The 25,305-nt window shown below is 40.2% G+C and overlaps 1 protein-coding gene and 1 long non-coding RNA gene across 2 annotated transcripts; one reads left to right on the top strand and one right to left on the bottom strand.

Moving 5' to 3' along the window:
- Window positions 1-24,118, bottom strand: marchf9 (membrane-associated ring finger (C3HC4) 9). Its single transcript, XM_026154041.2, has 4 exons — window positions 22,824-24,118; window positions 8,395-8,550; window positions 5,474-5,666; window positions 1-1,601 (listed from the first exon to the last, which is right to left on the bottom strand). The coding sequence occupies exons 1-4, from the start codon at window positions 23,181-23,183 to the stop codon at window positions 1,270-1,272; spliced, it is 1,041 nt and encodes a 346-aa protein (XP_026009826.1). The 5' UTR covers window positions 23,184-24,118; the 3' UTR covers window positions 1-1,269.
- Window positions 24,108-25,274, top strand: LOC145422871 (uncharacterized). The gene is made up of 2 exons (XR_013904077.1): window positions 24,108-25,044; window positions 25,141-25,274. It is a non-coding gene; the product is annotated as an uncharacterized LOC145422871 (long non-coding RNA).
- Window positions 25,275-25,305: the final 31 nt, after the last annotated feature.

Here is a 25,305-nt window from a genome sequence, read left to right as displayed (position 1 = left end):
TTATTTGAAACTTTGGTCATGTTTAATATGAATATTCACCATAGTAACAGTATATAGATATATGACAGAAAAAGAGAGAAATAAAACAGACTTGATCCCCTGTAAATAGGGTTAATCAAGTTTTAAAAAAAAATTCTAAATGAAGGATGTCCCGCTTTATTTCCAGCACATCACTACATTTCCACACCAGAAAAACAATGACACACTCAACCAAACCATGCGTTACGCTACAGGTTGGGTAAATAAGAGACTGAGTGAGACTGAGAAGTAAGAGATCATCCGATCCCCGTTTTTTTAATCCAATGATTTAACTTATTATCAAATTTGAATCAGCACACAGCAGCAACAAACTGTATTTTAGCTGAAAGAGCTGTAACACACTGCCATTTGTCCTGCTGACAAAAAGTTGGTGCGATGAAATTGAATGTTTAAGTGTTTATTTTGGCAAGCACCATTCGAAATAGAGCAAATTTTGTCATGTGCTTATGTAATGTGATCAAGAATAAAATTATATACCCATGCAAAATTCCCTGTGAAATGTACATACGTATCTTTATTGCAGAAAGGTTAAAAGTGTAACTGAAATCTTACTGATTTCTTTATTTATTTATTTTTTTTTGTTTCTTTTTTTTCATTTTTCATTTTTTTTTTTTACTCATTATGACTTATTGTCCTGTTGTCACCTCTGTGGAGCCCACATGTTTGTTTAGTTTCAGTTTTCGGTCTGTTTACCAGCATCGGTTTAGCTTGTAGAAATTTTTTTAAGATCATGATACATAGCTGTCTGGAAATGCTTGGCATGTATGGAGTTACATGATTTCCTCTAAAATCATACATCCGTACAAAATCAAAGTGAGTAAAAAAAAAAAAAACACAAGAAGAAGAAGAAGAAGAGATACAAATCAAACCAAGAGGATTAAAAACAAAGAAAAAAATGCTTCTGTGCATCCTGATATTGAACTGGAAAAAACGTCTCATCATCTTGGATCAGGTTTGTAAAGCCTGTTCACATGTTTCACGTTTGATGTCTTTTAATGCTTTTTAATCCTGTATTTTCATCAGTTCTTTAATTATTGAAAAGGAGCATCTGGCTTTCTTTTGTTGTATGAAACAAGAGGAGAAACCCTCGTGTGTGCTGTCTGTTGATGCTCCGGGCATCACTCAGCTCCTCACGGGGCTCCTGTTACTTAGTCTTTAGTATTCAACATCAAGTCCCTCCTGTCATTTACATCGGGACACAAAAGACGGGGTCTCATCCTGTCGTGCCGCTCATACGGTGGTGACCCTCATCACCACCTCCCGGTTGGCGGCAGCGCTGATCCGCGGGTCGTTGGGCCTCAGCTGGCTCAGGATGTGCAAGATGGTGTATCCACAGTGGTGGTTCAGAATAGTTCTTAGCCTCCTGCTCGGTCGCCCGCTGCTGCTGCTGGCCAGACCGTGAGGGTTACCGCGAGAGCCTCGAGCGCCTGTCTTACTGCTCGAACTCACCGGGTCGCCCAAGTCCTTCGATTTCTCATAGTTCAGTACTTTCCACTGCTGATTGACAGCCTGCCATCGCTTGAAGATTCGATACACCGACGATCCCTCATGGATGATTAGGCCTGGGTGGGGAAGAAAGCAGAAGGTGAAGGACAGTGCATGGAGGCAGGAGATATTTCATGAAAGGTAGCCGAGAGCTGCATCGGCACCACAGGTAGAAACTTTCCATCTCATCTGTGGTTGAGAATAGACAGTTGGCAGTAATCACAGTACAGATATCTGATGCCATCTGTTCTCACTGTTGTCTTAGGCGGGCAGCTCGCAGTTACACAAGAACAATCAAGCCAGTCGCTCCAAACCTCCCCCCAAAAACAGTCTCTTGTAGTCTGCAACATCATCAAAAATTTGTTTGGCTTTTAGTGTAGTTGTTATCTCCTACCTATGCACCATCTGCCTGCTTAGTGTTGTAATTGTGCATGAACTTAAAAGCCAGAAAAATGTGAGCTGAATACAAGCTTTCATCCCCGCGCTAGTTTGTCCTTGCATAATCCAACTTATGTTTATTAATATTTTTGTCATTGCACAGTGCATCCTGTTTTTCTTTGCTCGTCTTGATGTTGCATAATGCAGCCTAAGCCTTCGATCTACATCTTTTCATGTTTTCAGCTCCTGCAGTCAACGACTCCTGTGTGACATTTTCACACCTGCACTGAGGCTGGCTCCAAAAACGGAGTCAATTCCCAACCTTGAGCTTTTCTAGGACTTACCAGATGGAGGTAGGGTATGAGAATTGGACATTAGCCAGTTTGTAACCTTTATCAACTTACCAATAATGGACTATAATGACAGAGTGCATCAGAAAGCCACTAAATCTGACCTTACACTCTTAATATTATATATTTATCTTAGTTGGACAAACTGAATATGCTCCCTCTTAATAAGGATCATTCAACCTCATCTTAATCAACCAACAATATGAAATGTTTAATCAAGCCATGGAAAATTTCACCTTCATACTATGAATATTTTCAGAGTTACAACCCCTTGAAGTATATAGGGATGGGTTGAAATTTGACACTTCTTAAATTAATTCAATTTAACAGTGTTTTTGAGCTGTCGCCGTTAATCCACACAATATTTGTAGTGCTAAAAAACACATGTAAACTCTCTTAACTGCCTGAACCATTTAATAATTGGCATAAAATTCTAATTCTTTTGAAACTGGAGTGTTTATTGAACCTTCTGACAAACTTAAAAGAGGAAATTAAATGCCGCTTTGAACAGGAAAAAAAACAGGATTAAAAACTACACCGTAAAAAAAACAAATCCTAAAAAAACAGTAATATTCGGGCAGCTGGGGCGCCAAAATAATACCAGAAAATACCAGAAAATAACTTTCACATGAAAATACGGTTATTTTCAGTAATGACAATACAGTTTGTTGCCCTAATTTTACATGGGATTTTGCCTTTTTCAAGTGCTTTTGAACATTAAACTAGGAACATTGTAACGTGATTAAACAATGAAATTACTTATAAAAAAGGTCAATGAATGTGGCAATATGAATAATAATACTTAAATGTACAGAAATATAAGGTTAACAGTTGGTTTAAATAATAATGGGTTGCATTCATATAGCGCTTTTTGGGACCCTCAAAGCGCTTTACAATTCCACTTTATAATTCCCCTCTGGCCATCACCAGTAGGTGGTGGTGAAGTGTCCGAGCCGGGGCTCGAACCGGCAACCTTCTGATTACAAGGCGAACTGCCAACTCTTGAGCCACGATCGCCCTACATCAGCGGTCCCCAACCCCCCGGCCTCGGCCCGGTACCGGTCCGTGAGTCATTCGGTACCAGGCCGCGAGAGTTGAGGCTCAGGTGTGAAATGTATAGTTTTCAGGGTTTTTATCGGTTTTCAGCGTTATTTTGTTATCGTTTTTATCGTTAACTCGGTTTTCCTGGGTCTTTTCACGTGTGTTATGAATAAATCTTCTTTTTTTCGGTACCGGTACTAGTTTTATTTTGTTGTTTTTATCCGCGACACCTTAAAGGCCGGTCCGTGAAAATATTGTCGGGCATAAACCGGTCCGTGGCGCAAAAAAGGTTGGGGACCGCTGACCTACATAACAATAATAATAATAATAATAATAATAATAATAATAATAATAATAATAATTATGTGATGTAAAAAAAGTTTATAAGAATAATTTTATATATTTCTCCATAACATTACATTTGAATTTAACAGTTCAATCTTTCAAATAATAACGGACAAATATTTGTGAAATTATGATACATTTGTGAATGTATTTTAACAATCTAAATATGCATATGTACAGACAAATATATTTTAAAAATGAGAAAATTATGTTTTATTACATTTACATTGATTTTACATTAATTTACATTTTAAATGTAAAATCAGTTTATTTATGTAAATTTAATGATACTCTAGAAAAACAGTACAAAACTGTAAAATACACAGTAAAATACTTTTATATTACTTTTTTTTTTTTACAGTGTACAACGAAATAAATGTTACATCCACTCCAAGTGTCACGATCTAAATCTAAGACTACCTTAAATATTAATTTTGTTTAGCATTATTTGAGCATCGGTATCATGAATATACCATAATTTCAATAAATTTAATCTCTGTGATGAAGACATGACATGTGGGATAGGTGGCTGGCAAAATTAGAGCATGTCGAAAGTTTTTTTTTTCTTAAATTTAACCACATTCACTGAACACTGAAATGACACTAATGTTCACATGTTCTATATAATAGTTTAGACAGATCACACAGCTTTATGTCCAGAAGGAGTTTTTCTAAATCCCTGACGGGCCTGGATTGCAGAGGGTCTCGGGGTCAGTGGACACCCTCTTTTCAATTTGTTGCTTCGCTGCCCATTTAGCCTGTAGCAATTTTCTTTATGGCTCTAATTCCCCTTTTTCTCACCTAACTAAACTTAACAGTGCACACCCACTCGCTGTGACCCTTGTGGTCACACAGAGTCCTCATCTCCTGGCTCATCTGTCGATCCTGAGATCAGCTGTGATCAGACGGCCAAGATGTCCCGAATCTGCTGAGAACAAATCAAACCTCTACAAGCACTTGCATAAGCAAGATGCTGCCATCTTTTATACACAGTCTATGATGCTGGCACAAAGCTAGCCATGAACGAGTGTTTGAAAACCTCAGAAAGACTTCCTATATGTTTGTCATGGTCGTTGTAATATTTGTTGTTTTTCTTATGTTACTTTTGCATTTTTCCATGTCATCCTGCACTCTGGGTTCACCGATCAGTGTTAGTCATTTTATTCTGGTTACTTCCTGTTGTAGGTTTTCTTTCTTTCCTCTTCCTTGTTTCTCTGCCCCTTAATTGTTCCAGTCTGTGTTTTGTTCTACTATCAGCTCTTTGTGTAAGTATATGTAGTCTTTCTTCTTTGTGAGACCATCTGTTTACCTCTCAGGTCCATCTTTCCCTGCACCTGTGCTTCCTATCTCATGCATCGACCTTCTTAGTTTGTGTTGTCGTTTTTTTGTTTTGTTTTATTTTTACTTTTTGCTTCCTAAGTCATCATTTGGGTCCTCCCATGCTCTAATCTTGACAATGTCCTTTTTAAGAGGGATTCAAGCAGTTATGTGTGCAGATTAAAATGTTGGTGTTTTATTCTTTTCTGGCAATCACACAGCTGCTGTGAAGTAACGAAAATTGATATAACGAGTAAAATAATGCATTGCATTTAAAAAAAGTAAAGAATATGTGTAATGCATGACTTTTTTGAGTAATGACCCGATTTCTTTGGTGTCATGTGTGCAGCCTCCTGCAGCTTCTTCACCTAAATAATTTCCAGTAGTGCAAACACATCTGAAGCTGACTATTTCTTGCTGTGTGTTACATGACAGAACAACTATATCACGTCCCAAACGTTCACTTATGAAAGCATCTTATGTTTGTGTGTCAGTCTTGTGTCTCTTTGTCTTTTTACCTATGCAGACGATATCCATGAAACCGTACATGCCGTAGCAGATTTGGAAGAGCAGGTCCTGACGTTGCCACTTGGCTGAGGGGCTGAGGGAGGACCAGATGAGCCAGGAAATACTGGCGATGAGGAACAGGGAACCCAGAATAATGGCTGCTATCTGCACCTTCTCAATGACGGTCAGAGAGATGGCCTGCCACTGAGGGTGAAAACACTTTAAATCAGTGGTGGGGGAAAAAAATCAGGTCATTTACAGGAACAAAAGTACCAGAGGAACAGTGTAAACATACTCCTGCACTCAGAATAAAGGCTATGGCTTTTATAACTATATGATTAACTAAATGTCAAACCTAGGTGTGAACAAAAATGATGTGAAAACATAAAAAAACCCCGATTAAAACCCACACAGAAAGTAAACTAAAACTAGCCAAAGCTAAACCCAATACAGAGACTAACTGAAGTTAGATGGCCGCTCCTCCCTGAGCCTGGTTCTGCAGGAGGTTTCTTCCTGTTAAAACAGAGTTTTTCCTTCCCACTGTCGCTAAAGCAGGTCTGTTGGGGTTTTCTTTGTATTATTGTAGAGTCTTTACATGACGATATAAAGTTCCTTGTTTTGATTTGGTGCTATATAAATAAAAGTGAATTGAACTGAATTTATATCTCTGACTCTAATAGAATAGATTTACATGATTCAAAGATCAAAATAATCCCTGTTAATCCCCCCAAATCACATTCTGTCCGAAACAGAATATGATTTATTCCCTTCCTTTCCCGTTAAGCAAACCTGCCTGTGATTGGCTGCCCCTCACAAACAAAAGGTTTGAACATTAGATGGGTGTCATGTGTGTGCTCGCAGCAGAACTGTGGAAATATGCCAACAGACCCCATTATCTGAAAAACTAATATTCACCATAGTAACAGTATATATATATTTATACAGGAATAAGGAAAAACTAAGTCAACAGGTTTTAATTAGATGTAAAACTAAATAAATAAATGAATAAAAACTATAAGGACTCGTTTAAGTTCGTCATCTATGAATTTATAAGCATTTATTTTTGTCTTCACTCCCTCTAAGTTTTACTTCACGTGTTTGCTGTCATTTTTTCACAAGTTCGGCTTTTTCTACAATCCAGAATTCTCCTTTTTCTCTTTCTGTGGTTCATCGTGTTTGTCTTCCCCTATGGCTTTTTTACTCATTTTATCGACCTTTGCTTTTCCTTTCCAAGTCTTATTTGCCCTTTTTTGCGACCGCTGCTAAGTTATTAAAGAGTTTAACTATTTTAATTTTGCCTCCTGTGTCCTGCGTTTAGGTCCTTTTCTTCGTGTTCACTTTAAATTCACGGGTTATAAGATTAACAGATTCAATAGATAGTAGAGGTTAATAAATTTAATAAAGATCACCCTCACACTAATTTAGAGTCTTGACTGGTGTGTTTATATTCCTTCTGTGGCTATACACTTTTAATAAAATAATAGTTTGCCTCCTTTTTGAAATTATATGTCCCATGGCTCCTGCAGAAGTACTTACTGCTGTTATAAGGGCTCAAAAGTGAAGAAATTATAGCTTTAAAGCTTATCTGTTAAATGGGTTGCTGGATATAAGACCTAAATGGAGGACACCAAGTATTAGGTCACAAAAAGGAAATAAAATAATAAAAGAGGAAGAAGAAGAAGAAGAAAGAACCCAGAAGACTAAACTCAACTGAGATGCAAAGAAACAAAGAAAGGACAACTCAACAGGAAGAGAGGGGAAACCAGGACCACACACACACACACACACACACACACACACACACACACACACACACACACACACACACACACACACACACACACACACACACACACACACACACACGACAAAACACAAGTGGAAACAATAAAGACAGGGCAGACCATCACAAAGGAGAAAAGCCACAGACACAGGAAGTAAATGCACAGGAGACACCCGAGGAAAAGCAATTACCAAAGCATAACAAAACAGGAAGCGGAAACAATAAAGACAAGGGAAGAAGATCAGAGGAAGACAAAAACAAGGAAACACTGGGGAAACCAAGAAAGCACGAACATGAAAAGAACCAGCAGAGGGACCAAAACAAAAAAACACAGAGCCTTAGCGTTATCACACGATTTCCCCTGTAATCTGTTTACAAAGCAGTTTAAGTCTATTAAGTCTTGTGAAGCTGAAAGTGCGACATTCCTAACATCGGAGTGTCAGAGTAAAGCAGCACAGCGTGGACATGCAAGAGTACCTGCAAGTTGTGCATACTTAGTCACACTGCACCAATCTTCTACATTACATCTCACCAGAGAGAGAAAAATCCTCACATTTGACAAGTTAACACACACACCAACACACACATGGCATCTTTTCAATAGGTTTTAGAGCGATTGGCTGCCTCTGAAAAGGAGGGCAGACGGACAGTGACGCAGAGGGAAAATGTGTCAGCACAATATGGCAAACAGTCCTCACACCACAGCGACGGCTGAGAGATTTGTTCAGGCAAAAGAGTGTTGGGTCTGCTGCAGCAGCGTTTGTATATTTTATTATGAAAGGTTAGCTGACAGCAGCAGCTCCTCTTTCCACGTCATTAAATCTTCCTGCCTCCATCGCCCATGTGTTTTAGGAGCTAGCACCTCAGAGAGGAGAGAGCATTTTGTCATCATTTCCATATTCACACGCCATCATCGTCTTGTTTATGTGGCTGTTTATCCAATACTTTGAATCTTAGTCAAAAAGCACGTTGGACAGAGCCACGGTGTGCTGGTTTGTTTGTGCAGTCACTGTGAGTCATCTGGACAGACTCACTATCAGTGTTTTAGATCAAATTGTGCAACAGTAATAATCACAGCAAGAGGTGTGAGGCTTTGTTTTTTTCCCCAGACTTCACCGTGTTTGTGCTGCAGACTCCCCTCGTGTTTACCTGCAGTGGGTTCTTGGTGCTGATGGCAAGGACCTGGTACTTGAAGTAGCAGAGCTCGCAGCTCCAGGAGCCTCTCTCGCTGATCCAGCGGATGAGGCAGGGTTGATGGGTGCAGCGCACAGAGCCGTCACAGCGGCAGGGGCTCAACAGCTCGCCCTGCAGGACACGAAGAAATAAATACATCAAAATGTTTTCTCATCTTATTCAGCACAGCTGTGTACCTATTAAAGCTATTTGAGATTATATAGAGCAAAGACGTGGAGGTGAAGCTTGGGGGAGGAGTTAAAAACAAGAAAAAAATACATTTAAAGCCAAACAAACTGCAGTGCAGCTTTGGTGCAATGAAGATTATCCAAAACTGCAAAGTGAAGAGACTTCCTTTGCCAATAACCGTAACTTTCCTCATTAATTTGCAACATTCTGCTCCTTTCTGGCTCCATACTTAAATTCTGGACTAGTGTAGCTTTGCATGATTCACTGTTCAAAGTAATCCTTATTTGTCTTACACTGGGCTTCAGCGCAGGCCCTCAGTTCACCTCGCCTCTGTCAGTGCACCCCAGGGCAGCTGTGGCTACAATGTAGCTTGCCAGGGACTAAGTAAAGCGCTATACAAATACAGGCCATTTACCATTTACCATCTGTTTAAAACAAGCTGTGTTAGCTCCTCCTTTAAGCCAGCTTTCTTCTGACTGGCTGATCCTGCTAAACAAAAGCTTTAAACACAAAGTGGGCGGGGCTTCCATGTCTGTGATGACTCTCTTTGACATCATAGAGAGCCAAGAGTAGAAAAAACAGTCTAAAGTCTGATCTGTTTAATATGAGGATCCACCATCAAAACTATATATGCTTATAATACAGAAAAAGGACAACCATTAGAGTTCCACTTGGAATTGTTTTCCTTATAAGTGCACAAGTTACACTCAAATAAATAAATAAATAAATAAATAAAATTGTCTCTTAACTTCCTTACTTTAATCTCAGGGTTGCCCAGTTTTTATGAATTCATAAATTCATGACTTCAAAGTTGGAAACCTTCACAGTGAGTTGTTTGGATAATATGCTTTGAATATTTTTATTTTTATCTACAACAGATAAACTATAAATAAATGTAAATTTTCTACACTTAAAACATTTAAGCACATTAATATTAACAGTGCTCTCTAGAATACATGTATGCCACAAACACTGTATAAAGTATTTCTTATCGTTTATTTTAGAAACGTGCACGTTAGAAGTGAAACTGAAAAACGAATAGCAAACAATTACTCATCCTTTCAATCAAATATTCAAATATTCCGGTCACACAGCGAGCGCTACAGATTGCTGGAGCCCACACAAAACAGTCTGGACTTTAAAAAAATAATAATTCTAATGTTTGTGGTTATTGTTTGGACGGAGGAGGATTTCGCACATTGACTCATATGTTGTGGTGCAGAAGAGATGATTGGTATGTCGTCAACAATATTAAATATAAAAGTTCAAACAAAGAAAATGGCAACAAAGAAACACTTTTTTCAAACTTGCTTTGCTGTGATTTCGGAAAAGCTGAGTGACATTTCAACTCAAGTTGAAGTTTTTATATAGTTATAAATAGATAAACATTTAAATTACATAAAGAGACTGTATTTGAACAGGTCCACAGTATAATTAAGGAAAAAATGTACCATTCTCTCTGAATTGTTGATCGTCACTCCTAAAGTTGTACATTACCTGTTTTAGCTTTGTGTTTATGAATGAATTAATACATTTCAATGAATATATATATATATATATATATATACACATATATAACATTTAAAGTGCCAACAAGGTTTTATGTGTGTGTAGTTGGATGAACTGTTCATGTGTAAGTTAAAAACACCAAACCATCAGTTTGTGATTATTATTCATCCCATCAGCTAATTTTTGGTTTGTTTGAAGGGAAAATTAAAATCTTGATAGAGTGACATGAATCATCTCCGTATAAAATGAAAACGTGTCTTTATGACTCATGTCACACATGAAAGCCGAGGACGGTTTTAGCTTTCTATATCAGGGTGGGCTTTTAGGAATAACAGTCAGGAAACAAAGAAGGCGTGCATAGCCCAGAGCTACGTAGGCCACATGCTAGAAACCCCCCCTCCACACACAAACACTTCACTGAACTAATCTATTCAACACAAATTAACCGTTTGTCCCAATCGATACACAAGTCGGATGAGGTTACATGGTTGTGTGATGTTTTTATAAGGATTTGGAGTGATTGTGTCCAGTCTGAACCATCTGTGCGGTGGAGGGTCTGCCACCTTCAAACAAGCCAACAAGAACAAGACTGTGGATGCAAGTGGTGGAAATGAGTTTCCTCTGAAGGGTGTCTGGGCTAAGCCTTAGAGACAGAGTGAGGATCTCGGCCATTTGGGAGGGACTCATTGTTGAGCTGCTACTCCTTCACATCAAAAGGAGCCAGCTGAGATGGTTTGGGCATCTGATTAGGATGCCTCTTGGGCACCTCCCAGGCGAGGTGTTTTGTGCCTCGGGGCAGACCCAGGACATGATGGAGAGATTATATCTCTCGGCTGGTTTGGGAATGCCTGACTGTCCTCTTAGAAGAGCTGGAGGTGGTGGTTTCAGGGGGGGAGGTCGGGGCATCTCTGCTCAGACAGCTGCCCTGCAACTCAGAACCGTATAAGCAGCAGAAAATGGATGAATGAATGATTTTTCTATGTAAGGAACTCATTAGCAATGCAAAGTCCAAAGAACATAAACAGTACAGAAGATCTGAAAAGTGATGCAACCAGAGAATGTAAACAGCACTCTTTGACATTGGTTTCAACATATTAAATTCACATAAATTGTCTTTTCAAACAGGTCAGGATAACTCACTCCTCTTAAGCTGAGGTTACATAATTTATTTTTTTTATTTTTTTTTGACGATGACTTTGCCTGAAGTCTGACCAGCCACCACAAGCGACAGTGACGCCAGTTCAAGGTCTAAACATGTACTCACTGCTATTATTCCACCAGAACCATTTCTCATGTTTTAACAGCATGACCCAACATTTAACTGCCAGTTTGGTCAACAGTGATGCAAAAAATAAACATTATCTGTTTAGATAAACAAATTTCATCATTAATTATATTACTAAGAACAGACAAAGGTGCCTCTGTTGTACATCTTTCTCCACAGAGGTATGAAGAGCGATGAGAATATAGAGGCTGCTTGTCTCAGGTTTATTAGTGGTAAACTTTACTGCTGATAGAACAGAAGAGACCATTGTAACCCAGACTCAAAATAAGTGCACCTTTGTTTTCCAGAGTGCCGTGCTTCTAACTTCAGTTTACTATATTATTTTCTTTTAAAAAAGGTGGGTAAGAAAAGCAAACTTGGAAAGAGTAGCGTGCACGTTGTTATCTTTATTATAGTGAATGAATGATGAATCACCCTCCTGCATGAATCATACATCAATAACAGCCCGATTTTATGCATGAACCATGATGATAAAGATACAGAAAATGAAGTGCACCGCAAAAATAGCATATTGTGAGCGTTTTACATGCCCACCACCCCACCAGTACAAAGGAAAAAAGCATAAATGTTTTCAGAGGTTTCTGTTTAACAGGAGCAAAGTACAGTCATTTATTTTCTTCTTTTTAAATATAGTAAATATAAAATAAATGAAAAAGGTGAATCATGCAAAGCTCCCTTACTGGAGATCAAGAATGAAAATATGAATTTGGAAATGTGCAAAATAGTTTCTCTTTTATAAATAAGAGCAAGCAGTTCCTTGGCTTCTGTAGTTCAGGAGTGTTAATAGTCATTCTTAAGATTAAGTTGTTATTTTCTGAAACTGTAGATTATTTCGTTGAAAAAATTCAAACTGTGTGTTGGTCTCAGGTGTAGGCAGGATGTGAAACAACCAGTAGAAACGTTAAGTGAAACTAAAATGAAAAAATGTGATCTTGTTAAGCGAACAGAAATTTTCTGGAGTGATTATGCTGATATTTAAAATATCTGCTGAAAATGCTGAAAATTCTGGGGTGTGAGGTTCTTTTTGGGAGAGAAAAGTTTAAGGATGTCCTAGATTGATATCAAACACCCCTAGTGAGACATTACCACAGTTTCTAAATAGTTCTGACACATTGATGAGATCTTGAGAGGATACATCTTTCTAGCCTTTAAGCTTTGCACTTAAGGCCACATATGGGGAACTACTTCTCCACAAGGTCTCAGTTAAAATTGTTATTTCAACACGTTTTCATTACAGGCGTTCTTCGGCACCAATGCCTCAGGTTTAGGCACTAAAATGTACTTGTTAGATTTATGGAAAATTGTGTTATTTAGATATAAATGTTCCTCTACACAGCTTTAACCCTGCACATGAACTGTCGAAAGGCATTTGTCAGGTTAACTAGTACATGCCCAAGCTACAGTTTGTTACGCCTGTTTGTGCAGTTGGTTGTGAAATTAAGATCTTAACATGGTTGCATGAGGGGGTGTAGGTTCATAAAGGCAAAAAACAGGTCATTCTAGCCTGCAGCTAGGCAGCTGGCTGGCTGATTGCATCATAATTTATCATGTATGCTGTAACTGAAGGTTTTTGAAAATAAAATATACGTTACTGTAATGGAACGAGACTATTCTTTTATAAAGTGCTAAATAAATGCTCAAAACAGATCATTTTAGCCTGTGGATAGGTGGTTGCCAGGCAACCTCATGGTGTCAAAATCAAGATCAGGAGAAGTTTTAGGGACATAAGCTGGATGCCCAAATCCTGGTTTTGTGGGAGGAGCAACCAACTAACCAACCAACTAACCAAGAAAATACACAGACGACCAATCCCCGCCTCTTACTCACTGACGGCTACGATAGGCTCCACCCTAACCTGAATTTTAGATGGGTGTTTTGCGCAACCAGCAGTCCAAACCTCAACATATTTTTAAAAAATTGCTGAAAGAGAACTCACGTTTTTTTGTTTTTTTTTTTTAAATCTGGAATCTGTTAGATTTTTTTCCAAACACATTTCCTTAAAATATGTTAGCACCATCTTCCTGGAAAACAAGGTGATCAAAAAGGTTTGGCGACTTTTTTGTAGGGGATGTTTGTCTAACCAAGAAGTCAGTCCTTACAGTTATTTCTTTTCAGCTGTGCGTTATTTGTTGTTGCATTTATTGAATTGAGTTTGTCTCTGTTTGTCCTTTTTTCCCTTTTTGAGAATGCATATCGCTGTTTGTTGAACATAAGGAGCAATATGTTGCTTTTCTTTTCATCCCAGTGTTTTTATTTTTGGTTTTGTAGCCATTGTGTAAAATAAAAAAATATGTGATTTAAAAATGGACTTAGTTACACCATACCATTTCTTTTCTCTCTGCTGTGCACATTTTCATTTATGCCCACCACAAAAGCAAGATTTCAGCGTGTAATGAAACAACTTACTTATGAAGCAAGAAATTCACTGAGCGCTCAGCTTTTTCTCTTTTTCCTCTAAATTAAAAGGGGACCTTAATAAACTCTCCTTCCCTTTCATGCAAATTAAATGTTGTGTTTCAGCAGGGGGATTTGAAATAAAGCCTCCTGGTGAGTGAAAGCAGACTTCCTCCAAAGCCACAGTTTATTTCAAACCATTGGAAGGCTGAAATAAAATAAAATAATAATAATAATAATTCCCCCCAAAAGTCACACTCTTCTCCTGTCAGCAAAAATAAAACTGACACTTTTCTGCCCATCCCTTCACCTCCTAATGATATTCATAGAGTCCATAAGATGCAGGCTTGAGTGGCTTATGGACCAACTGTCTCTTCAGCACCGCAGCAGCACCTGAAGCCTGTTGGCATGCTCACCACATTAAGGATGAGCGCGTTCAGGCTGTCACCACCGTTCATCATCAAACATCCATTTTGTCAGGCAACTCAGCATTCAATGGCACGTTTTCATGTAGCCCGTGTGCCTCGACTGAAGGAAAGGCAGCAGAGATGGAGATGGTGAGGGGGGAGTATCACTGTGAATCATTAGTAAATCAATGAATGGGCACAGCTTGATCCGGGGCCCAGTTGGTGAAGGGCCAAGTTAGCACTCTGCAACAGCAGCGGGGAGCGGTGAGGCTTCAAGGGCAGCCAGGTGAAGGAGAGAGGAGCCACTGAAGCCTGATGCCGATTCACAAAATCTCTGAGTTTAACCTCACAACAAACTACACCTCAGAGTGAACACAAACAAAGCCGGAAAACACCAAACACACCAACAGTCAGATCGATGGACCGAAATATAAGACATGGGCTCATCTACTCTTGGCTCTGTATGACAGAATATCAGAGCGCAGATAGTTCTAAAGGTAAACAACAAAAAACACCTAAGCTAAAAAAGCGCTAAAACCTTTCAAAATTAACTGAAACTCTCGATGGCATGTGAAGAAACATCAACTGTGGCGCTTTGGCCAAGAATGGAGCGATATCAACTGAAGCTGAGGTAATGCTGGGCTGTACTCTAACTTAATACCACCTTGTACCACTAGATGGTGGAGTGTCCAATCTGTTGCAAGTCCAACATGACACACCCCAACATTACCATCGCATTCAGATGGCTCATTATCACAGCCCGAAGATCAGAGTAGCTACTTTTAGGCCCTCTCAGAAAGACTGGCCAGAGTGGGAAGTGATATTCCCAGTTGGGAAGTGGAAAAGTGTTGGCTCACTTCCGAAGAAGTCAAAACAAGATGTTTTTTTCAACAAAGTTTTCTGTACGGTAGTAAAAACCAGCACAATCACGCACTTATGCCTTCAACCCAGCTGTGGCAACACACAAATCAAGACATGCAAGACCAACACAAATGGCAGCTTGCAACAGTGGATGTGGCTTCAATTTGCTGTCAGTAGTGTCATACGGTGCTGTTTGCGAGGTATAATATGGCCTTTTGACAGGAACTGAACCAACAATCTTTAAATTGCCATGGAAATATATAAACCACTACTCTAAGAAGCCATCAACCACCAGAATTTCAGACAAGACAAAAGCTGTCTGGTGTAAAACAATGATACTGAAACTTGCTGGTAAATTGCTGCCACCTTGTGGAGAAAGTTTGCATTGAATCCTAAAGAGGGTTTTTGCAAAAATAGCCTTTATTGCAGTCAAAATTCTGGCTATTTATACAGAAGCTGTTCAAATCTTCTGTTAACGAACCAATCAAAAGAAAGCTGGCCTAAAGAGGGAGGAGCTAAAACTGATTGTTTAAGACAGAGGATTAACTGAGTCACCAAGACCCAACATAAGATAAACAAGGATTATTTTCAACTGTGAATCATGCACAAGCTACTTTAGCCTAATACGGAGCTGGAAATTAATATAATAAGCATCCTTCAAGCTAACAGTTTTATCTCCTGATTAAATACGACTACATTCAGAGGGTGGGTGAGGCTTCACATTTTGTTAAGGAACATCAATAACTCCTATTAAAACCAAAGTGAGAGATATCAAATGGAATTTAATGTGTTAACTAGTACAGTTTTGACTTATATGTAAATTTTGTCTTTCTCTTACTTCAAAGCTTAGTGCGTCACTAAGCTAAGCTAAAGCAAGCTAATCATTCATGGTAGGCTATCACTGATTTTACTGAGTGCAACTATCTCCTAATTTTTTATTTGATGAGTTGTTTGGACAGGATTGTGTATCTGTATCAAGTTAAAACTGAAATCAATTAATATTTTCATTTAAAAAATTGAATTACAATTAAACGTTTTGAGCTGAAATGTGCCCTTGGCTGAAGGTTCAAACACTTAACACAGGTCGAAAACATGACCTGAGACCCAAGAGAACACAAACAAGATAGATGATATTTCAGCCACATGTACAAACACTACGAGTGAGACGCTACACTGCAAAACAGAGCCTCATAACATTTTGAATTATGAGATCACAACTAAGTGAGAATCCATCTTTCTTGGCTTCAGGCTTTACACTTACAGACAAACTACAACAGGTTTGGCCCAGTGAGTACTGGTCAGTAAGGCCCAGTAGAAATGTCTTTTCAATGTATTCTCATCCCAGGTATCCTTTGGCATCAGTGCCTGAAAGTTTAGACAGTGAAATTTACCTGGATTGATTTTTTTCCCCCTAAAAATCAAACTCAAACTTTAAACCCTACAAACTGAAAAAAAGAAGTTAGATCATGTTGATATAAAATCCTTGGATTTAAAACTGGAGGCAAAGCTGTAACACCCTATGAGACACCACAGTGGTAACATTTGATGTCTTGCAACATACTTCTGCATTTTCAGCTCTTTCATGTTAACGACTGTTCACGGGAACTGGTAGGAAGCACAAAAAACAAAAAACAGTCGGGTATTGATGAGGAATTTGAATTTCTGGCACCTAGATGACAGAATTTGTGTTTTTTTTCCTCTGGAAAAAATTATTTTTTCTAAAATAATTTCACTCACTAACCTAATAAAGTAGTATTTAGTCATTTTTTCTTTCTTTTTTGTGCTGCCCATAAAGAAGGTTCATTTTTGTGTGTAAACTTAATAAAAATCTTTCATTTCCAAACGGTGACTCAGAAACATGAATCTGTTCACAGACTTGGCAGAGTACTACCTGTTTCATCACTACAGGTTTTATGCACCAGAGAGCTGCGCTTATACAAATAACACTTCATTTTTTTTTATTTCTGTTCGTCTGCACTCTGTCGTTTCCCCATCTGGCTCGTTTGACCTTCCCACTTATAATAAAAGTGTCCCGCTGCATAAAGATTGAGTTCGGCAGATGAGCCACATGCCACTCATAAACTTTAAAATAACTTGGCTGCTGACATTATAAAGATAACACAGAGAAGGTCAGAAATATACAAGGAGCTAAATAAAAGAAAAACAATATGAAAGCAAACATTTGTAAAATGTCAAAGCCGTCGTTGAGTCTCTGTGTGTCTGCGCTACGAGGCCGGACAGAGAAAGTTAATGTCATGATCAACTAGAGCAAACTAAAAACAAAGACCTTTAAAAGCTCTGATTATCATTTCAGACCTTTCCCTCAGGGATGTTTTAGCAGAAACTGCGATACAGGTAATGATCGCAACTTTTGCCTAAAGGAGAAAGTGACTCATTTTATGAGGCCCCTCAAACACTGAAGAATCAGAAACCATACTTTTTAATCAAAGGCTGGTGTTGTTTGCATTCACCTGAAGTGTCACCTGAATTCAGCCCAAAATCAGGTTCAACACTCAAACTCGCTTGATGTTCGCAAATATTGCCAAGGCTCAGAGGACATAGATGAGTGAATTTAGTTTGGAGAAACCAAAGTGAGTCTAATAATGAATGAACACATAACTGATTTTAAGGGGAATAAACAACTGCATGTAAAAACAAAAACATCCAAATAAAATCACTATAATTGGTTCCAGGGTCATCACAGATAATGTCACTAATAATAAGCTGTTAAGGTTGTTTAATGAGATATGTTTTTACATTAATAGTTTTGTACTGAACACCCTGTTTTATTTGGAAAAGCCTGCTTTCTATTTGAAGGATATTTTTGCTTTTGTGAGTCAGCCCCCTGCACCTGAAGGCAGCACACAGTGTAAAAAACACCGAACGAGACATAAAAGGTCACATCTGGACCAGCAGGATGAACTCGCACCAAAATAAATAAACAGAACATGTAGTGATAGACTATGCTTGAGCACACAAAGACGCCGACTCTAAAGCACTGCCATGTGCTGTCATAGTCAAAAGAACCAAGGCACTAACACCTGTCTGTGGCACTGAATCCGTGACATAAATAATTAGAAATGGATCCCAAAATATGTTGTTTCTTTTTAAAAATACAAAGCTCGGTATTATTTCAAACACGTAGGCGCTGCAGTTTTACGTAAAACTTACGTCAACAGTAAGAAATAATCAGTTTCTTAGGGACTATTTCAGTAGTGGATTAATACAAATTAGGTGCTCTAGCGAGTATTTAGGACAGGAGGTGTGTGTGGCACTGATTCAGAATAAACTGTGTGTTCATGGTAATAAGGGAACATGTCACCCACTATAACAGTGTGGCTCATGAACTCCTTCACTGAAAATTTGCCAGATTTATGTTTTTAAAGGATCAAACGTGACAACCTGTCCACACCTGATATGAAAAGCGCCATATCTCACGATTCAAACAGCTTAAACCGCTTTAAGATGACGACACCAGAGCAGCTATCGCTTCTTATTTTGTTGCGAGAATGTGCACCCAATAAAACGGCACTTTATTGCGTTTTCTGTCATCTGTAAAAGAAAAAGACACGCTGAATCGTATCGTGCTGCGCAACAGCCTCCAACAAATAAATAGTTTAAGAAAAATTCATTTTAAGGGGTAAAAAGGTCATTTACCACCAAAATTTTACATTTAAATGTTTCCCCTCTGTTAGTGCTGTTTGTGCATCTCTTTTATTTTGGTGGGACTTGCTCAGTTTTGCAGATGCTGGTGTAGATGTCTATTCTTTTTTATTGTAATGAAGCTACTGGCTCTTGGCTTGTGGTGCTCAAAGTGCTGCTACTATTACTAATAATGCTACTACAACTAATAATAATAAAAACGGGAAAACGCAGCACTAATGTCTTTTTCCAGAAAGCACAACCCCGTTACTCAAAACAGTCCACAAACCTACTATTTTCCGTCTGCTGAACTAGATACCTGTCTTTTTTCAATATAATGGAACTAAATGGCACTCGCATTGTGCTGCTCAAAGCATGGAAAATGAAAAAATTACAAAATAAAAATGAAAAACTCAGCTGTAATGTCTCTAAGGTCCCCGGTATTAAAAAACAAAAATCCACAAACCTCGTTCTGTTCGGTTTTATGTATGTTTCTACAGATCTACACCCACCAAGCAGACTGAATCTTCCATCTACCTGCGACGAGAGGGTCGTGCATGTGCGGGACAGGATATAAATATTAATGGCGGCCCCCCTCACCTTAGCCAGCTGTCCACTTCCTCTGGTATGTAGAAAATAGTTCAGACGAGCAGTGACAGCAAATAAAATGCCCATAAATGTAAATAAATGACAGCAAAGAACTGAATTAAATGGCAAGACTACAAATTATTGCCAAAAAGAGGTGTAAGCTTAAGCTTTAGCATATTACACCTCCCTGTTTTTACACAGCATATTCTAAACTACACTTAACTAGGATGTTTTTTTTAAAAGAGGCACAGAAGCACAGATTTTCAAATACATGTTTTTAGCCCTTGAGCATCACAAGGCCAGTGCCATTTAGTACATTTATAATAAAGACTAAGGCAGATATCTCTACAGCTGATATCTCCAAAACTGGGCAACCTACACCAAAATAAATGAGATGGATAAACATCACTGAAGGCCAGAGGGGACATGTGTACATTTAATTTGGGGCATGAACTGTTCTTTTAAAGTGCAACCTAGATTTAGATTAATGTGGCAATCCATCCATCCATCCATTCATCCATCCACCCAGAACATCCATCCATCCATCCATCCATCCATCCATCCATCCATCCATCCATCCATCCATCCATCCACCCAGAACTAAGACATTAATCTGTCATTGACTTTAAGGTGGATAATGCTCAATTATAGCTCCATAAGCATTACGTTTAGGGTAGCTTTGCATGATTCACAGTTCAGAATAATCCTTATTTATCTCATACTGGACCTCAGTACAGCCTCTTCCCTCGTAGCCCACAGTGGGCAGGCCACAGAAGACCCATGCTGTGGGCCCTGTGTGGGTACACCCACTCTGGGTCTGTGTGGGGTAAGTGTGGGTTTAACTCTGCCTGCACAACCACCCAGTTCACCCACTGTGGGCCCCACACAAGCATGTTTCCTGGGACGTGATGTCTTTAAGGTCCTCTTCCTTTAAGCCAGCCTTCTTCTGATTGACTGCCCAAGTTCAGGTTCATATTAGCAATATTGCTCACATCACAGAGAGTGAAAAGTAGAAACAAACTGTGTGAATTGAGTATAAGCAGCCGCATACGCCTGATGGAAAATGAGGAAATGTGTGATAGTTTATTTATAATATTAACCTCGACCACAGCCTTTCTCTTCCAAAAACCAGGTCATCTTTGTGCCTAAACGTAACCGAACCACAACAGCGGACAGATTACCTCCTGCCAAAGTAGGAGTCAGATGAGACGTGTGTCTGGAGAGCATTTTTGGACTTCATTTGTCATTAACTTTGAACATTTATGATTTTAATGAGCAACAGCGGCGCTCTAGAGTGCAAAACATTTAAGAAAAACAGACAATGATTTTAATTCAGATGAGCTGATTGTTTTTGTTTTCATGGGATTTGTTAACACTAATACTTAGCTAGATTTACCCTCATAACAACAAGAGGGCCAACAAACATAAAGGCAGCCTGCTACACACACAAATACACCCACACAAACACACACTCCTCCTGCTCGGATGAGCTGTCATGCATTTGTACCTCGAGGCCACTTCACAGAGCACGAAGGTGTTAATTTGGTGTGTCACTTCATGACTAAGAAAATGGTCTTCCTCCTCAGCTGCAACCTTTAGACAAAAAAATGTAGGTGTGGAAGTACCCCCTCACCCCCACCACGAGCTCCTGACTGAGTGTGCCTGTGGAAACACGCCGCCGAGCACTACCAGAGTAAAGGGCAGGCCGGGGTGATTACCAACACCCATCTCCACCACCTCCTCTTACACCAACAAGCCAGTAATTCCCTGCAAGCCCTTTTGCGACGACTTTTGTGAATCCAGACTGCGTTAAGTGGAATCAGTGGCTGAGCGACTGTACCGCGGCGCCCGCTGACGCCTTTGACAGACAGTTAATAAGGATTCGTGCTCAATGCAACCCACAGAGGAAGGTAATTATGTCTGTAGGTAATTGGCCCGCTGACAGCGACATGATCCCCGGCCCCTGTTGTGACCTGCTTGAATAATGAAATACCAATGAAATGGCAAACGTGAGCTTCCCCCCCACACACGCCTTGGACCCATGGAGGTATGAGGCACTTTCCCTTTGAGTAGAAAGCTGAGTGCTGTGGAGGCAAAATAAAAGCAAATATGAGCATGAGGAGCTGATGTAGTAGTGTAGTTCAGGGTTTTCCCTCAGTGCTTTGTTTGCTTGCTCTTTGTCTGGAGCTAAAAGAGGCAGCTCAGAGCCATGCTGCACGATGAGTCACCTTGCCGGAGAGCCCAGAGCCCAAAACATGAACCTTTTATTAAAGGAAGATGTTTGAGTGGGCAAGACAACAACCTGGGGTCGATCCCTGTCTGTAACATCAAATTGCCTTGTATCCAAAACAAGGCTGAAGTGATTTATACTCAGTCCTGTGGCTCTCACAATACAAACTCTCAGGCAGATGTCATAAATTAGCACATGGGCTGTAATAACACTATACGCCTATCTTAGGGAAGTGACTAAATGGTAATATCCATCTGTGCTCCTAAAGGATTTACAGGGTTTCTAATTATCTCAGGCTTCGGGACTACCTGCTGATCCAGCCGGCACAGGTTTCCACACATCTGGTGAGACCAACATTTGGCCACAGACCAAAGCTACGCACTTATTGTTTTGTTTGGGCTCAAGAACTGGAAAGTAGGAGGAGAAAAATAGAAGCAATAATAGAAAACGTGTGACAAATTCATCACAGCCGACATCATTGTCTGACCAGGAACTGTGATCATCACACGATCAATAGTTGATCATCATGTTCTGTGACACATGCGGACGGGGGACAGTTGATTTACATTTACAAAATGATTGTGACTCATGCATATTCAGTGCCTCTCACTCTGTTTGTCATCCTGCAGGCCTAATTGGCTAACTTTCTTTGTTGCTATGCTGGCCGGATTTCAGATGTGTGGGAACTGCTGCCTTTCTGATTAGCTTACTTATGAAAACAGTGTTATTTAGATAACCAGATCACTGAGCAATCATCTTCCCCCCCCCCCCACCCCCTTGTTTTGGGGGGGGGGGGGGGGGGAAGATGATTGCATGCCCACAGGTGAGAAGAAGGACAATAGTCGCCTCTAATTTGAAGCTGGGAGGACTGACAGCGTGCTTGGATGCACAGACTGTAAAAATGTCTTGAGGCGAATTTGGGATTTTTAGGCTATAAAAATAAAACTTAAAAAAAAAAAAGATTTGGCCTCATCTTAGATTATCTTTTTCCAAAGGATGTATCGGAGGGGAAGGTGGGTGGGAGAGATACAAATGTAGGACAGGATGGTAATATATATATATATATATATACAAATACCAAAATGGCAGATTACACTTGATAAAAAAGGAGCAACTTCCTAAATCCCCTCCTGATCTGGAACAATTCATGCATGGTGAAATAGCTCTCCACAGCCCCACAAAGGCTCATTCACAGCAGTGTGAAATGTGAAACAAACACGCTGCCTGCCCGCCCGCCGTCCACGTAGGACGTGGCATCAGCATCAGGAACCTCACTCTGGTTTTTTTTTTTTTTTGCTACCTGCTCTGGGCCTTGGAAGCAGATCCGGCACTGGGGGGTCCGCAGGCTGCTGGCGGTGCTGGCCAGGGACACGGCGTCCAGGCCCACTTGCAGCTTGGGCTCCTTCTCCTCAAACGCCAGGCTCCGGGGCCGCGGGTCGCTGCCGTAGTACTCCTCCTCGTCGTCCCGGGAATGGCAGTCGACGAAAGGCGGCCAGCCGCAGCCGCCCATCCCCAGACCTCGCATAGTGGTGTTGGTGTTGGTGTTGGACCGTCTATCTGTGTCTGAGCTGGACTGTCTTGAATCGGATCGCATAAACACCAGGACTTTCAGTTCATTAAAAAACATGCGGATTCGATACTTGAACATGTTTGGCCACATAAAGAATCCGAAATAAATAAATTAAGTGTTTTTATCTCCCCTCCTCTCCCTCTGTTATTGTTATTATTATTACTATTATTATTCATACATCCGATATGTTCATGGCTACTGTAGTATGTTCTACGATGCCACAACTGCTAATTGGAAAATCCAGAGAGGAGATAAAGGCTCTCGCCCCACTGATGGCATGTGTGTCTAAGCCAATGCGGATGAAAGATTTTCCCTTTCAGCTGGCCGACACACTCTTTCAATATTCATTACTCAAACAACTCAGCAAACGCCGTCTATCTGCGTCTTCCACCGCACCCCAGAAAACATTACAACTTGCACGGGTTTTGATTTCCACGGTCCATTTTCCTGCGCTCTCAAATACACCGTTTGTTATTGTTGTTGTTGTTTCGCTTTGTTTGGTTTTGTTTTCCACACGCACCGAGGCTCGCGGCAAAGAAAGAACGAACGAAAGAAAGAAAGAAAGAAAAAAACAGCCTACATGTTTTTTGCTACCCGAAGCAGAAGACCGCGAGAGAGTGGACGAGTGGAGGAGAGAGCAACACAGAGCCAGGAAATAGAAGATGGGATGTAAAATACAACGACATGCCATCCACACAGCCACATCTGAGACTCTTGTCAAGAATCATAATCCAATAAAAATAGAAAAGAAGAAAAATTAGGGTGCGGAAGATGAAATGGAAGTTTGATCTGGATGTGATTATAATGTCTTTTTTTGTCCCTCTCACTGTAGCATCCCAAGCGTCAGATCATGGTCCCCCCTTTTTTCTCCCTTTTCTCTCTATTTCATCTCCTTTTTGTAAAACCCCGGCTTGATCCACGAAGAATCCGTGCCATTCACCCCGACAATCCACGTCGACATCAAAAACACAATCCTGTGCATTTGCATTTCTTCTTTCCGTCTCTCTTTCCCCTCTCTCTCTCAGCAGCCTAGCTGGAAACACGGCAGCACAAAAACACCCGAAAGCCCCGTGCTTCCCATCTTCGCTCGATGTCCATCAGCATTTCATTGCAAGCCGAGAACACGGGAGGCAACGCTGAAATGCCAGAGAGAGGCAGAATAATAAAGGCACCCTGCGATTTTTCTAATTAGAGAGAGACGGGGAAGACGCGTAAAGATGTCTTCGTTTCCGACAGCAATTACACGGCAGTAATGGCATTGATTATTGGATCAGATAGATGGTGGTGATGATACTGCTGGCGCTGATTTTCCTCCTCGAAATGGTCGGCTTGGAGATTGAACCAACGCAGCAGCTACTTCCGGAACAGGGAGAGAGGCGGAAAAAAATAAAAGACTGTCATCCCGTAAACACGTCGCTGCTTTTCCTCCAGCCATCCGTCCGTTTCCCGATGGTTGAAACGCCTATCCCCGTGCTCCCAGCGGCTGGGCAGGGAAGGAGCTCTGGCTGCTTTATTATTGACCAGGCGCCGCTGTCCAGGGTGCTGATCTCCCTCTGCTGACGTGTGCGCTGCGGCCACATGCGCCGGGAGCCCGCGAAGTACAAACCCGCACCAGGACCCCTCTGCTGGGGACACCGGACTAAAACTCTAGCAAAGGTTAACCCTACAAGTTCCGAGGAAGCTTTTTAAATAAGCAGATTGGAAGAAAAACTCAGTTTAAAGGAGGTGCAGGATGTAACGAAGGTGTTTCGTTACTTGTTTAGAGTAATTTGTATCTTTGTTTTAGGTAACCCTAACCCCAGTGGACACTTTTCCGGACATATTTGCACTCTGCATTTTTAAGAAAACATTTACACATTAAGAAGCATGTTTTCAAATATTTATTGATTATGTATTGATCTGTGTAATTCCTTCTGTCAGGCACTTGAGCAGCTACAGGTGGACAGATGCTGTAAGATAAATACACAATATTAGCCACACTTGTAACTGTGTTTTAGTGTGGGTGCTGATTTTTAGTGCAACCTGTTTTCTCCTTTGTCTTCTCCAGGGTGTTCGGACCCCTTGGGACACACTTGAGAGTGCTTGGAAACACCAAGGAGGAAGTTGGTGGAGAGCTGCCACCTTAAGCTTTTAAATTTAAACTTGGATAAATAAAAATAAGAAAATGTGGGATGTGTTAAATCCTGTCTCTGCCTGCGGTGACTCTAGCTTT

The sequence above is a fragment of the Astatotilapia calliptera genome, chromosome 20, assembly GCF_964374335.1.
Source record: "Astatotilapia calliptera chromosome 20, fAstCal68.1, whole genome shotgun sequence".
Taxonomy (NCBI): domain Eukaryota; kingdom Metazoa; phylum Chordata; class Actinopteri; order Cichliformes; family Cichlidae; genus Astatotilapia; species Astatotilapia calliptera.
This window is presented reverse-complemented; position numbering and strand designations above follow the sequence as displayed.